The sequence below is a fragment of the Neomonachus schauinslandi genome, chromosome 14 (assembly GCF_002201575.2).
Source record: "Neomonachus schauinslandi chromosome 14, ASM220157v2, whole genome shotgun sequence".
Lineage (NCBI taxonomy): Eukaryota > Metazoa > Chordata > Mammalia > Carnivora > Phocidae > Neomonachus > Neomonachus schauinslandi.
In genome coordinates this window covers 43,314,880-43,328,582 of record NC_058416.1, presented here as the reverse complement: position 1 = coordinate 43,328,582, position 13,703 = coordinate 43,314,880, and the positions used below count along the sequence as shown (strand labels likewise).

At 40.8% G+C, this 13,703-nt stretch overlaps 1 protein-coding gene across 1 annotated transcript in view; it reads right to left on the bottom strand.

The window, feature by feature from the left end:
• Positions 1-12,901, bottom strand: part of CDH2 (cadherin 2) — a 210,353-nt gene extending 197,452 nt beyond the window's left edge. Inside the window, exon 1 of the mRNA XM_021686273.2 lies at positions 12,795-12,901. Coding sequence (XP_021541948.1) covers positions 12,795-12,854 — 60 coding nt within the window. The 5' untranslated portion in view covers positions 12,855-12,901. The remainder of the gene's footprint in view (positions 1-12,794) is intronic.
• Between the last annotated feature and the right edge of the window lie 802 nt (positions 12,902-13,703).

Here is a 13,703-nt window from a genome sequence, read left to right as displayed (position 1 = left end):
ATAAGTAAATTCTACCATATTCATAGCATGCAATGCCCTAGAGCAGTGAAAATGAACAAATTAGAGTTACACAATTCAACTGAATGAATCTTACAGACAGAATGCTAAGCAGAAGAAGCAAATCACAAAAAGTACATTTTATATATATGTGCACATAAATACACACATACGCATAGTACATTTATAAACACATAATACACGCACATTTACATAAACACACCTCTCCTCCCCCATATATATGGGATATATACATAGATGGTAATACTATGAAGAAAAGCAATGAGTAATTAATTAGAAAGATGAAGATAATTGTTACCTCTGGGGCAAAAAGGGGGAATAGATACAGTATTCTGGAGACTTCCAAGGTACTGGAAATTTTCCATTTCTTAACTCGTCTGGTAGTTACACGGACATATTTGTATACTCTAATTATTTTTTATACTGTGCATATACTGTGCTTTATATACTCCTCCACATGGACCACATTTTACAATAAAAAAAGATTTTTTTTTAAAGGTTGAACTTCATATATATGCAAAATAGAACTGGATGCCAATCCTGCCTTAATTTTTTTTTTTTTTTTTTTTTTACCTGCATTCAAATAAATACCAAACCAGAACACAGGCTCTGACCTCAGGCTGCTGGCATTTGAATCCTAAGTTTCTTCCCTTAACAAAATCACTTTGGGTACCTTGTTCTAAACGATCTGTGCTTTGGTGTCCTCATATGTAAAACAAGTATAATCTTGGGTGAATTAAATGAGTTAATACACTTAAAGTACTTAGAACAGTGCCTGGCACATATAGTAATTACTCAAAAATGATGTGCTATTATTAGGACAGGATGAAACTGAGTTAAAAGTAATATTTCCTGCATCTAATCACCGATAAATTATCAGAATCTACAAGAACAATGACTCCTCACTCAGTTTTTGCAGATTCTGTATTGGCATCCACCAACATTACCTTCAACCCCTCCTCTCTATGAGGTCCTCATCATCATGTTAAAAGCATTCAGAGATGAGTAACTTACTCTGGTTCCAGGCTAGTCTCAACACATACACACACATGTTTGCATCAATATCAGAACATTAAAGAATTAAATCACAGAAGCAAAGAGAAAGACACCAGAATAGCTTCTGTTCGATTACCTGCAATTCCCAAAATTCAAATTGCTGGCAGAATACACTCCATATATATTAACCCCTTTCCCTAATCCTATCAGCCTAGCAACATCTGTTAGAATTTAAAGAGGGATGTTAAAATATGTGTCCTTCAGGTGTGGTTTCTCAGTGAGGCCGAAGGGACATTCGGGTGATAGTCCCTTCAGAGTTACAAGTTCCTGGCTATCACGCTGAACACAGAACAAAGCTTTAGACATATAAGAGCTCAAATTTATTCAAATATTTAAATTATCCCTTGACTGTGTTTGTATAAAACAGTGGTAATGGCTATGCCCCCAAATCTTCAGTTAAAGAGCTTATACCTTGTTTACCATAGGAAAGCACTTTTTTAAGTGATGTATATATATTAACCCATTTACTTTTCATAACCACCTTATGATAAACTATCATAAAAATGTCATGTTGTCCACGTGCACATAATACCCAAGTGTCAGAACTGGGGTACAAACACAGGTCAACTAGCTCCAGAGACCCCAATCTTAACCACAATGCCTCACTGCCTCTCTAGGCTACTAAATCAGTACAACTGGAAAGAAAAAAGGACAAGAACCAAAAATCTAAGGAAATGTTAAACGTAATAAAGGGAGCATTTCAGTTCAGAAAACGAGCAGCTTTATTTGACCAACGACAGCCACTCGTGTGTTAGTCTGTGTATTATGTGTATAAAATCTTGGTGGGAGAAATTGAGCAAGACTCTCTACCCTCATACCACATACAAAAAGAAATTTCAGGTAAGTAAATATCTAAATGTGAAAATATAAACAGATAAATACAATTTGATATAGCATGAGGTTTAAGAAGACTGTATTTGGAGGTGCATGGTCTCAATTTATATATTGGCACAACAACCAGAGTAGTGTCCCAGGGACACGTGATATGTATGTGTATATGTATGTATATATGTGTGTATATATATATTTAAATTATGTACGCATTTAAATTCTGAAGAACCAAGACTTAGGAAAATAAGGAATAGGAATCATGACAATATCCATTACAAATGCAAATACTAAAAAAGTAACCTCACTGTTTTCCGAAATGCCTTTATTTTAGGTCATAAAATGCTATAAGCCATCTGCAGATAGTCTACTGTTATCTACATTTAAATACACCAGTATCCTCCTTTTAAACACAGCTCCATAGAGACAGCCTCAAATAAAGGGAAGACCATAAACCAAATCATGGATAACCCAGTTTTGTTTACAAAGAAGTTAACTATAAATCGATTTGTAAATTAAATCAGTGATTATGATGTTCTCCCCAAATGTCCTTAGTACTTGTCAAACAGAAAAGACGGACTGTAAACAAAATTTAATGCCAAAAACACAAACACCAAATATAAACAATTACTTTTATGGGAGAAAAACTATGGGTTGGGGCGAAACACAAATGAAATACATACTATGTATCAATAAGCTAAGGCCGTGCAATAAGTACACTCTCTTTAAGTACTGCAAAATAAAGTCCACATGTGTAAGAAAGTCCACACGTGTAAGAACGTTAAAAAAAAAACAAAACTAGAACTGCCTTGAAGCAAAGAAATCCTTGGTGGGCTGGAATTTGATTCTTTAGTCCTCAGCACCATGCATGGAATCCTCCACCTAGAATCTGGATCTACTAAACAACCATTATAAATAGAGAGAAAAGGCCTATACAAAGAAAGATCTTGGGACAAATATGGCACTCTGCATCCTTCATGGCAACCTCTCAGATCTTTAAAAAACCTATACAAACACAAAAGAGGATCAACTGTACCCAAAGAACAGCTGGAAAACTAGCAGTTTATGGCATTATAACCCCTCCATTTAACCTCTTTTTAAGTTAAAATTAAATCTGGGTAAGACCTCATTGAGAAGTGGGTCACCGATAAGCGCAGAGAAGGTATTAAGAAGCATCACTGAAAAGATTAGAATCTGTTAACACCCCAAAACTCTGCTTGAAGACGTCAAATCAAAAAGACATTTAGTTCTTTGCCTCCATCCTCTTTCTGGTAGAGGCTGTAACTTACTACAGTCTAAATGGTTTTGGCTTTTGGCTAAACAACACTGCCAAGTTAAAAGAACTACAGAAGAAAAAATCTGAGTAGGAAAACCCACAAAAGGTGTTTCATGGCTTGACAAACCATAAATATACAAGCAACTTCTAGCTGCAATGAAATAATCACTCCATTCTTTTTAAAAAAAATGAATTTTCAACTTCCTTAACTTCCTGGAGATTTCTATAACATCCATGAATCTTTCCTAATTTCTGACTATTAAAACATACGTATGACACAAACATATGGACAAATTCTAAAATTGAGTGGAAGATGCCAGACACAAACGGGAATATAATATAGGATTTCATAAAGTACAAAGATTCTATAAAAATGAGCAAAAGTAATAGATGTTACTAGAAGTCAAGTAAATACTCAGCATTGGAGAATGGTTAAAATTGAGGGAGGGTACTCATGAGGTGCTGCTGAAGCTCTGTCTTGATTGGGTGCTGACTCAATAGTACCAAATGGACTCCACTGGGGGGATGCCAAAGGAGCTACAAAAGGCTAATATTCTGGCCACACAAAACACATTTTTTCTTTATTTACTGGACCAGAAAGCCATAAAGAATGAACTTCAGACTTTGAACCATTGTGTTAACTAATTAAGACAACAAAAGAAAAAAAATTAAAGTGGTCACAATCTCTAGTTTATGAAAGATTTATGTTAAGCAGAGGGAGTGGATTATATCCCCTTTAAACTTAGTAAAATTAATGCCTTTTTTATTCATTTATTTCAGAGTTCACTTAATAGCTTCCCAATCAACCAAGAGACATTTTGCTGGAGATTCTAGTCAAGCCAACTGAATCCGCCCAGTTACAATAGGTCAAGTTACAAGCGAAACAGTTCTAGGCTTTCTCCTTGGCAAAACAAATCTGTTGTCCCTCCACAAAACATTCACATGAATCTACTTTAGTAGTTCCTTTTGAGGTGTGGACATATTTGTTTTAAAAGCCCCCAAATAATTTCATTTTGGGAGAAAAAGTAATTCAGATGATTCAAACAGGGAAAATGTGTCACTAAACATATTTCAAAACTTGGTGATCCACTCTCTTGAACTTACTTTCACAGAAAGGAACGCTGAAAAAACAGTATCAAAAAAAAAGAAAAAAAAAAACCATGCATAGCCTGAGGGCTTCTAGGCTCTTAGGAAGTATTTTAAGTTCTAGGATTCGTGCAAAAAAATTATTTTTGAACACTTATCAGCATATTATTTGTTGATCGAGACAATTTGAAGAACATTATAAAACTGATTATGAATCATTTCCCTATGATATTTTCTTCTTTCTCTAAGATAACATATTTTATTTTATTTTTTTAAAGATTTTATTTATTTGTTTGACAGAGAGAGACACAGGGAGAGAAGGAGCATAAGCAGGGGGAGTGGGAGAGGGAGAAGCAGGCTTCCCACTGAGCAGGGAGCCCCTTGTGGGACTCTATCCCAGGACCCTGGGATCATGACCTGAGCCAAAGGCAGACACTTAATGACTGAGCTACCCAGGCGCCCCTAAGAGAACGTATTTTAAAAATGAGTGAAAATCCTAACCAAGCATTACATTTTGGGTTCAGACGCCAAAATAAATCAAAATATTTAAGGTCAAATTAATAGAGAATATAACTCAAAAGTTGACTATTTAAAAAAAAATCTTATCAACCCACTAAAGAGGAATCGAAATTCCTCTCTAATGCAATATTCATTCCTTGACTACCACTGTATTGAAAGGGTCCCAGTCCATAGAGGGAGGGAGAAAACCATGTGTTTTGCAGTCAGGCTCAATCTACTCTGACAGATATCGTTTCACTCTGGATTCTCAGAAAAACTACTCAAACTGAGTTCTACTTTCATCATCTCTAAAATGGGAATTTTATCTCACAGGGTTATGGAAATAATTAACTGGGATAACATGTTAGTTTCCTTCGCTGAAATTAAAAATATTTTATTGTAAAGGTTTAGTACTACCAGACATTAGTTAAAAAAAACAAAAGGGTTCGAAGAGGTGGCAACAAATATCAGAAGTTTTAATGGTTTTCTCCGGTCTATGTGTTTTTTCTGAGTTACATGAATGACCTACTGATGATTAATAAAAATAAAATAAATTGTGAGAGGTCTTAAAACTGCATATGAGGAAAAAAGGGCCAGCCTTACAATCATTACTGAAAGCAGTAATAGAAAAGTTCAATATTTAGGGGCACCTGGCTGGTTCAGTCAGTGAAGTGTCCGACTCTTGATCTTGGGGTTCTGAGTTTGAGACCCATGTTGGGTGTAGAGATTACTTAAATGAATAAATAAATTTTTAAAAATACTTCAATATTTAATGCAAAAGAAGAAAGCTGAATAAACTCAAAATTTATTTTAATAATGAGGGGAAAATGGTCATTTCACATTTCCATTTCCAGTAATTTCTGGAATAATATTCTAAGTTATGTCCCTTCAGTTAACTTTTTTTTTTTTTTTACAAATTCCTTTTACTAATCCACTGAAATATTAAATAATATATCAGAATGGGGGAGACGGAATCTGGGTATAAATATTTTCAATTATGGTGGTCAAGTAAACAATTGTTTTTAAATTAACACAAAAACCAATATTAAAACTATAATATATATAAGTCCACTATGGTCAAGTAAATTTTTAAGTTAACATAAAAACAAATATTAAAATTACAATAGATAGAAGTATATATTATTACTTCAGCACTTATTTATTTATTTTTGTTATATGTAGGTATATTTTGTAAAAGAAAACCAAAGAACAGATCATAGATCAAGCATGTCTACAAGCACCACTCTATAAGGACTATAAGTCCTACAAGCACTTCTCTATATGATTGCCATATTGTATTTATAATAGCATTTCCTTTTAAATAGCTCAAGCTGTTTTAAAGGCATTATACAATTAATTTTCTAATGCTACCTGGGAAAAACCCAAGTTAAACAGTTTATTTAATCAAGACAGTAGACCAGAACATCTGATTCCTATACTAAATATTCTTCTGCATCTCAAATTCTAGATAGTACTAAGGTGTTTAGACTACACTTTAGGCCACACTTTTGCCACCAGGAATAGATGAAAAATTAAATATTCAGTCAAAGGAATGTAAGAAATATCACAATGGTTTAAACCAACTAATGTAATCTCTCAGGCACAAATAACTCAGCACAGTATAGTCATTTTATGATACAACATGGAAACTAAGCTATTATTTAACTACCCATTAACTTAGCCAATCTTCTTTAGACCTACTTGTAGCTCAGCCTGCCATAGGTTGTTCTCGACACAACTTTAGGACGTTCTACTGTTACCTTAGGCCATCTTCATCCTATTCCTACATTGTTTGATTACCTATTCTTTCGTCACAGCTTCTATCGTGGTCTTCGTCCAATTTCTCCTCATTCAGAAGCCCTGAAATCCCACTGATCATTTTCGCGGTCCTTCTCTGAAGCATTTCTAGGTACGTGGCTATGCCATAAACATTAGGTGGTTTAACAATCATTTTCTTGACCTGGAACTAGAACTAAAATGCTTTACTCCACACAGCAAGGGTTCTCAAATGTAACTGCATATTACACATATAATTTATTAAATCAATTCCTACTAATGACATTCAGAGTTCAATTAATCCAATCTTTGGTAATTATAAACATTTCAATACATAATGTTATATATGCACATATATTTATATATTATGTGTACATCATGAATACAGACATATCTGTAGAAAAATAACTTGCTAGGTCAATGGGCTATATTTTTAGTGCTGACCCATATCACTCAATTCAAAGGTTCTCACGGAAGCTATCTTCTTTCAAAGAAACACAGAAGTATATAAGGAATAAAAGGAATAATTTTTATTCTTAGTAGTATCACATTCCTCTTCAAGTCTAACCCAAAAAAATAGTTTACTTTTAGTGGTAAAAGGAGCACTGCCAATGAAAAAAAATTACTTTTAAAAGTCAAGCATATAAAAAACAGAGATGACTTCTAACCTACCATATATAATAAACTATTGTTAATGACCTCCAAAGAGATATTCTACCACTCTGAGTCTGTGGAAATCTTTGCATTTCAGGTTAAAAATTAAAGTCATTCCAAAGTCTTTGAAAAGGAGTCATTTGGGGGATATTTTTAAGCAGCCCCAAGAGTCCCAGAACTGGAAAGTCCCTTAGAGATCAGCTAATCCAACCAGGCCCAGTATTTTACTGTTGAAGAAAATGAGGTCAGGAGAGTTTAAGGGCGTAAGCCACATCTAGACTAGATTAGAACCCCAGGCTCCCTGCCCTTGACACTAGCTCTTGCCCTTGACACTAGCTCTTGCCCTTGACCCTATGTAACATCAGCTCATTTGCACAGAACAAAATTACTACACCTTTGGTACCCAAATCACCTCGGATGGCAAACACAGAGGTGTCAATTAACTATGGATTGACACTTCATGCTAAACTGTGATAAATGTTGCAGGAGACACGTGTGTAAATACCAGTCTTCAACATACATGTTGTACATATATACACAACCCAAGGTCTTTGCGCTGCTGTAAGTACAGGGGAAGCTCAGACAAGGAAGTGCACAGAGTATGAAAGAGAGTAACCAGAAATAAGAACCAAGAAGCATTTATTTATAACCCAAATTTTCCTTTTAAAAACTCTGTTGTAACACAAATCGTAATCTTTAAATCTAAATCTTTTTAAAGGTCCTATTTAGCTCCGGAATTCACCTTCTTTTGACTACTTTACAGACATCACTCTGTATAGGCAGAAGATACAGCTCTAACTAAAACATTTATCTATATAAATCTCTTCCCTGGCATAAATAGGGTTGTTTAATTAAAACTGATCTACATTTAGTTAAATACACAAAGACTAGCATCTGCTCAAATTAACTGATATAATTTGCTAAAAAATTAAAACAAAAATAAGTTTTTGGTAGGAAAAGACAGAAATGTGCGGCATAATACAAATTACATTTCAACTTATAGTTCTTAACCCAATTTGAAAATGCTTAGGTTTTTAGAAGGTATACTAATGGCAGATAAATATTCAAATGACAAAATCCAAACTTCAAATCTATCATATTTTTTAAATGGTTGATAAAATTCACCACCAGTCTGTGCAGTGCTTAAACTTGATTACTTTTTGTATTTGAGCCAAAAGAACAAATTTGAATAATGTTAACTTGGGCAAATGGTAGAGTATATACACAAACACGGCATTTCTTAAATAACATCTAGGATTTTTCTTTAAAAATCACTCTTCTAACTTAAGAATATCCCTTTGAAAACAGAATGGGGATCTGAGTTACTTAGAATTTTTTTTAAGGCATTTTAAAGCAAGATTAACTGTTGCCTTAAGTCTTGACATTTCCCGATTAATAGCCCTGAAGCTTAATGAGGCACAACAGATTTAAGAATTGAAAATTTTTAATGAAAAGGGAAATTAAGGACAGTTTGGTGCAATATATTGTCACCAAAATAATCTGTCCCAAAAAGACTTTAGTCTCTATATGCAAAAAATACAATCTAAAAAAATTTCCTCTTAAAATCTCAGTCTGAACTTTTAGAAGATCAGAGCAGACTTCCAGGAACGTATGAAAGTCAAAAAGTACAATCTGTAAGTAAATTCTGAACTTGCAATTGGGGCCTAAGAAATTATAGATAGATAGATAGATACATAGATAGATAGATAGATAGACAGATACAGATTATCTGTCTACATATATATCTCCACATATATATATTTTAAATGTGTCCATAAAATATTTTAGGATGCACAAATTATTATTTATCAAATCACACCTAGTATGCTGGCAATGCACCATCTATGAGTAATGACCACATACCATAAGATAAGAAAAGGGCAACGATATGCATACCTATGGCCACTAAGTAAAATAAACTATAAATACCAACTATGTTAATTCTCCTTACTTTCACAATAAGTTGTTACAAAGACACATGAAAATCAAATAAACACTGAGAATAAATATGTTTTATACCTAAAATGATTACTGCATCCTAGATTTCCCACTTCCTAAAATAAAGCTTCTTCTTATGTATCTCATGTGTTGAATATTAATCTCTTCAAAGTGTATACACCTAACAGGTGAAAATCACATATGGTTTATGCCATCTTTTTTCATACTTCCTCACCCAAGGTTGAAAGCAGGACTTATGTGATAAGACTAAGAATCCAGAGTATCTATAAACATTAAGGTGATGTCCTTGATGCTTCATAACCCATACAAATTTATGTAAATAAGAAGAATGGAACTATGCCATTAAAACGTGAACTAGAAAAACAAAGCAGGTTTTTTAGTCTCGTAATTACTGGGTAGGTAGTAAAAATAAAATTGATTTCTTTTTTTTTTTGCCTGATGATAAATCTATTGAAGGCCTTGAAAGTCACTTGCATAATTTAAAAGGGAAGTTTGTCATAACTTTGTGATATCCTTTGATCTTTGAAATTTAATGGTTAAATTTGACTTTCTTGTTTTTAGTGCAAAGGAAAATACTAATGCCATAAGTTAAAATAAGGAAGAATTAGAGAAAATCTTAAAGCTGAATATCATAATGTGCAAAATGACTAGAATTATATAACTCTAAGTAAGAGAACAACTAAACTAATAAAGGATCTCTCAAAGTAAAAATAAAAGTGTTCAAAGTAAAACAAGAAACACCTCAGTTAACACATAAACCCACAAAGTCTTTTTGAATATTTAATCATTCTTTAACTGGTCTGAAAAAATAAGGTTGCTCTATATCTATACTAATAACCTATTCATCCTCTTTCCTAAAAGTCTTGTCTTCTTAGTCTGACCTTAAAAAAAAAAAACAAAAAAACCCCAAAAACTGGACTTGAATAGCAGATGACTGCAAAAGGGGCCATTTTCACCTTGAAGACAGATCTTTGTTATTCTGGTGTGTAAAGCAGGCCATTAGCACAAAGTCATTTCTAATCTCAGTTGTACAATTCACATGGCGCACTTAACCCTGAAACTCATGTTCATAAACTGCTCTGCTTTCACTCCTAATGACCTTGCAAATCATTCAATGTAATTGCTTAACTTGCACCCAGGAATTAGGAGACTGCCAAATAACTTGATGACAAAGTTATAACTTCCCTTTTCCTGAGGGTTTACAAACGTCAACATAACATCCATTTAGAAGAAACTGAGAAAGAACATGGGACCGTAAAGATAAGCGCAGTATGTGACGTTTATAAATTCTATTTTTAAAAAATGCTTAAAGGAGAAAATGACTTAGAAAATTCACACCTGACTTCAAGGCAGATGACTAAGAGAAAATGAGACTGCTCCAGTGGTACCACACTTAGTCCCACGGTATGAATGACCAACAAATGTCTCCTCCTCTCCTAACTTCACTGCGCAGTATTCAATTAAAACTTACTTTCAGATCAAAAAGTTAGTGAACATGATACTATCTACTGCTGGTTTCACACTCTGAAAATTTATGAAAACTTGTTTGTAAATTAGTAAGACCACTCAATGATGTTCAAAATTAATGCTTTTAAAAATAAGATTTTTTGATCTACGGCATTTCCTGTTTAAAAGGGAAAGTATCTGATGTCCATAGGATTCTTAAGTTTATCTTGCCCTCGCCCTAACTTCAAACCACCGAAGTAGCATTTTTTCCTTCCTTCCCCTTCAGCCTAACCCCTTTAGTAAACCCTATTTGAAAAGAAGAAACAGTAAGTTAAGTGACAGGAGGGAAAGAATGAGGAGTGCGCACTTCAAGAAGAAAGGGCGGTTTTATAACAGGAGATACTTTTGTTAGCAAGTGACTGACTGGTCTCCTCCCCCAGTTAGAAGAAATTCCATCCACTTCCCAAAACTGCAGAGGCCAAAAACGTCTAGTCTAATAGTTCTCAAACCCCAGAGTCAGAAGAGCCGAGGGGGGCGGACTGGCGAGTGGGGGAAGGGGAGAGAGACCAGCAGGAGACGAAAGAACAAAAGGAGAAACCCAAGAAAGGAGAAAAGACGGGACCCGGGCGGCCACGGAGTCAGAGGGAGAGAGAGAGAGAGCGCCGGAAAGCGGGAGAGCACGACCTGGGGGAAAAGAGCGCAGAGCCGGGCAGGGCGCGCGGCTCCACGGCGGACCATGGACAGGGCTCCAGCGGCTTCTGCCCACACCCCTCTAGGGGGCGGCGGGAGAAAGCGCGAGAGACCGCGGGCGCCGACCCCGTCCCGCCCCCGGCGCCCGCATTCGCCCCCCCCACACCCCACCCTCGCCGCGGCCGGACCGCGCCAGGCCGTGACCCGTGAAGACCATGGAGGGGGGCGATCCGCACCATCTGTCCCAGCCCCGGCCGCCCCCGGCGCAGCGGCACTTCCAAGCCGCGCCCGCACTTTTCAGAGCTGCCACTCGCTGGCCACCCCCAGCTGCAAGGGTGCGCAGGGGGCCCCTTGGGCGGATTTCCCCAGAGACCCTGACCTGCATTCAGGGCGGACACGCCCCTCTCCTGCCGCCGCTTTGGAACCCCATCGCCAGCCGGGGCCGATTTAGGACCCCCGCCCTGCCCCCGCCCTGCGCGGGGGTCGGGGCTGAGGCGCGCGGCGTCGCTTCCCGGGACCGTGTGGGCGGCCGGGAGGGGCCTTGGCTTATCCTCCGCCGGACGCCGCGGGGAAAGTTGGTCCGTCAGCCCGGCTGGGGATCGGTGGCGCGGAGTGGCAAGGGAATCTGCGACCTGCCTGAAGCAGGTGCTTCCTGCCGCGGAGAAGACTCCTAGTACCGATTCTATGAAGAGGCTGTCTGGCGCTCTCCCAAAGGCGTGAAAAGTGCGGAGGCTCCTTGCGAAGACGTCCCCGAGGACGAACGCAGGGGAGAGACAGCGGACAGAGGAAGAGGAATAATAACCGAGTAACGGAACTTCTCCCCACCCGCCAGAATACGGGGCTTGCGGGGCCAGGGTCTGGGTGCGGAGGCCCCGGCCCGCATTGACTCTTCGGGGCAAGGGGACGAGGTTTTCTTCCAGGTGGGACCGACACAGAACACAGTGAGGGCAAGAGGACAAGAAGAGAAAGCAACTCTGGTCTTGGGTAAAGACAATAGGACAGTGGAGCCCTCGGGCCCCGGGAGGCGCGCGGGTGCCAGGGTGGGGTGGGATGGAGGCACGTCCCGTAACTAAGACACCAGAGTGAGAATTCCTACTGCAAACTCGCGACCCATCCCTACAGAAATAAACAAAAAAATCGGAGCAAAGTGCAAAGCGAGGGACGAGAAGCGCAGAAAACTGCAAAACCTGGGAGCTGTCCTGCCTCACCCTTTTGCTGCCCGGAGATACCCCCTGCAAGCCCGCCCGGCCCGGAAGGAAGAACAGAGGGGGCCGGCGATAGGTCCCTTCGGGACCCGCCGGGAGCGGCGCCGGAGACCAGCCGGCCCGGCCAGCCCTGCCCCAGCGCCCCGGCCCGAGCCTCGTGCCTGCGCAGCTCCCGACCGCGCGGTGCGGCACCTCCCTTCCCGGGTGCGCAGCCTGGCCCCGCAGCGGCGCGGGGAACAAAGGGACCCGGCGCCGCCCGCCCCACCCCGCCCGCGGCCCGGCCCGCGGAGACCGCCGCGTACCTGAAGCAGGGCCGCCAGCAGCGGCAGCAGGGTCCGCGACGCTCCCACTATCCGGCACATGGAGGCGGAGAGGGGCCGAGCGAGGAGCCGGAGGCGGCGGCGGCGGCAGCGGCAGCACCAACAGCGGCGCGGAGAGACGGCTCCAGGCAGTTTCCACCCCCTTCCCTTCCCCTCCCCACCCCACCCCCTTCACCGCTGCTCTCCTCTCCCCGCCAATGGAGAGCGAGCTGATGACAAATAGCGGGCCGCGGAGTCCGCGGGACTCGCACCAGGAGTAATAAAACAGACCGAGAGATCAAGGAGCTGGGGAGGGGGCGGGGGAGAAGGCGTGCGTGCGTGTGAGGGTGTGAGAGAAAGAGAGTGTGTGTGCGTGTGTGTGTGTAGGCGGCCGCGGTGGCAGCGCAGGCGGCTAGGCTTCGGCCCTAAGCGCAGCGGAAGCCGGGAGGGATGCAGGCGGCGGGGACCTTGGCCGGTGTAGGATGCGGAGGTGGAAGTAGAGCGGCTGGCGCTCCCGAGGAGCTCCGCAACGCGAGGTTTCGGGCTCGTGGCTTTGCTTCCTCTGGGTCCCCTCTCCAGGGCCGCTCTGCAAGACCAAGATGCCGAGGAGAGCGCCGCGGGGAGGGCGCTCCGGGCCGTGCGCGCTGCGCCCACAAAGGGCAGCAGTCCCGCCGCCCGGCGCCTCCGCTGCGTGGGGGCGGGGGGGAATAGGGGGGCTGAGGGCCGCTTTCCGGCACCCGGGAGAGTTGGAGACTAGTCTCCGGCCTCGGCCGCACGGGGGTGAGGCCAGGGGCCGGCGCGGCCGCTACTGCCACGGCTCCGTCCCGCGCAGCCGCCGCCGCGGCCACCCCTGCTGCCCGCGCGCCGGCACCCGCCTGCCGGTCCTTGCCCCGCGCCGCTCACTCGCGCGCG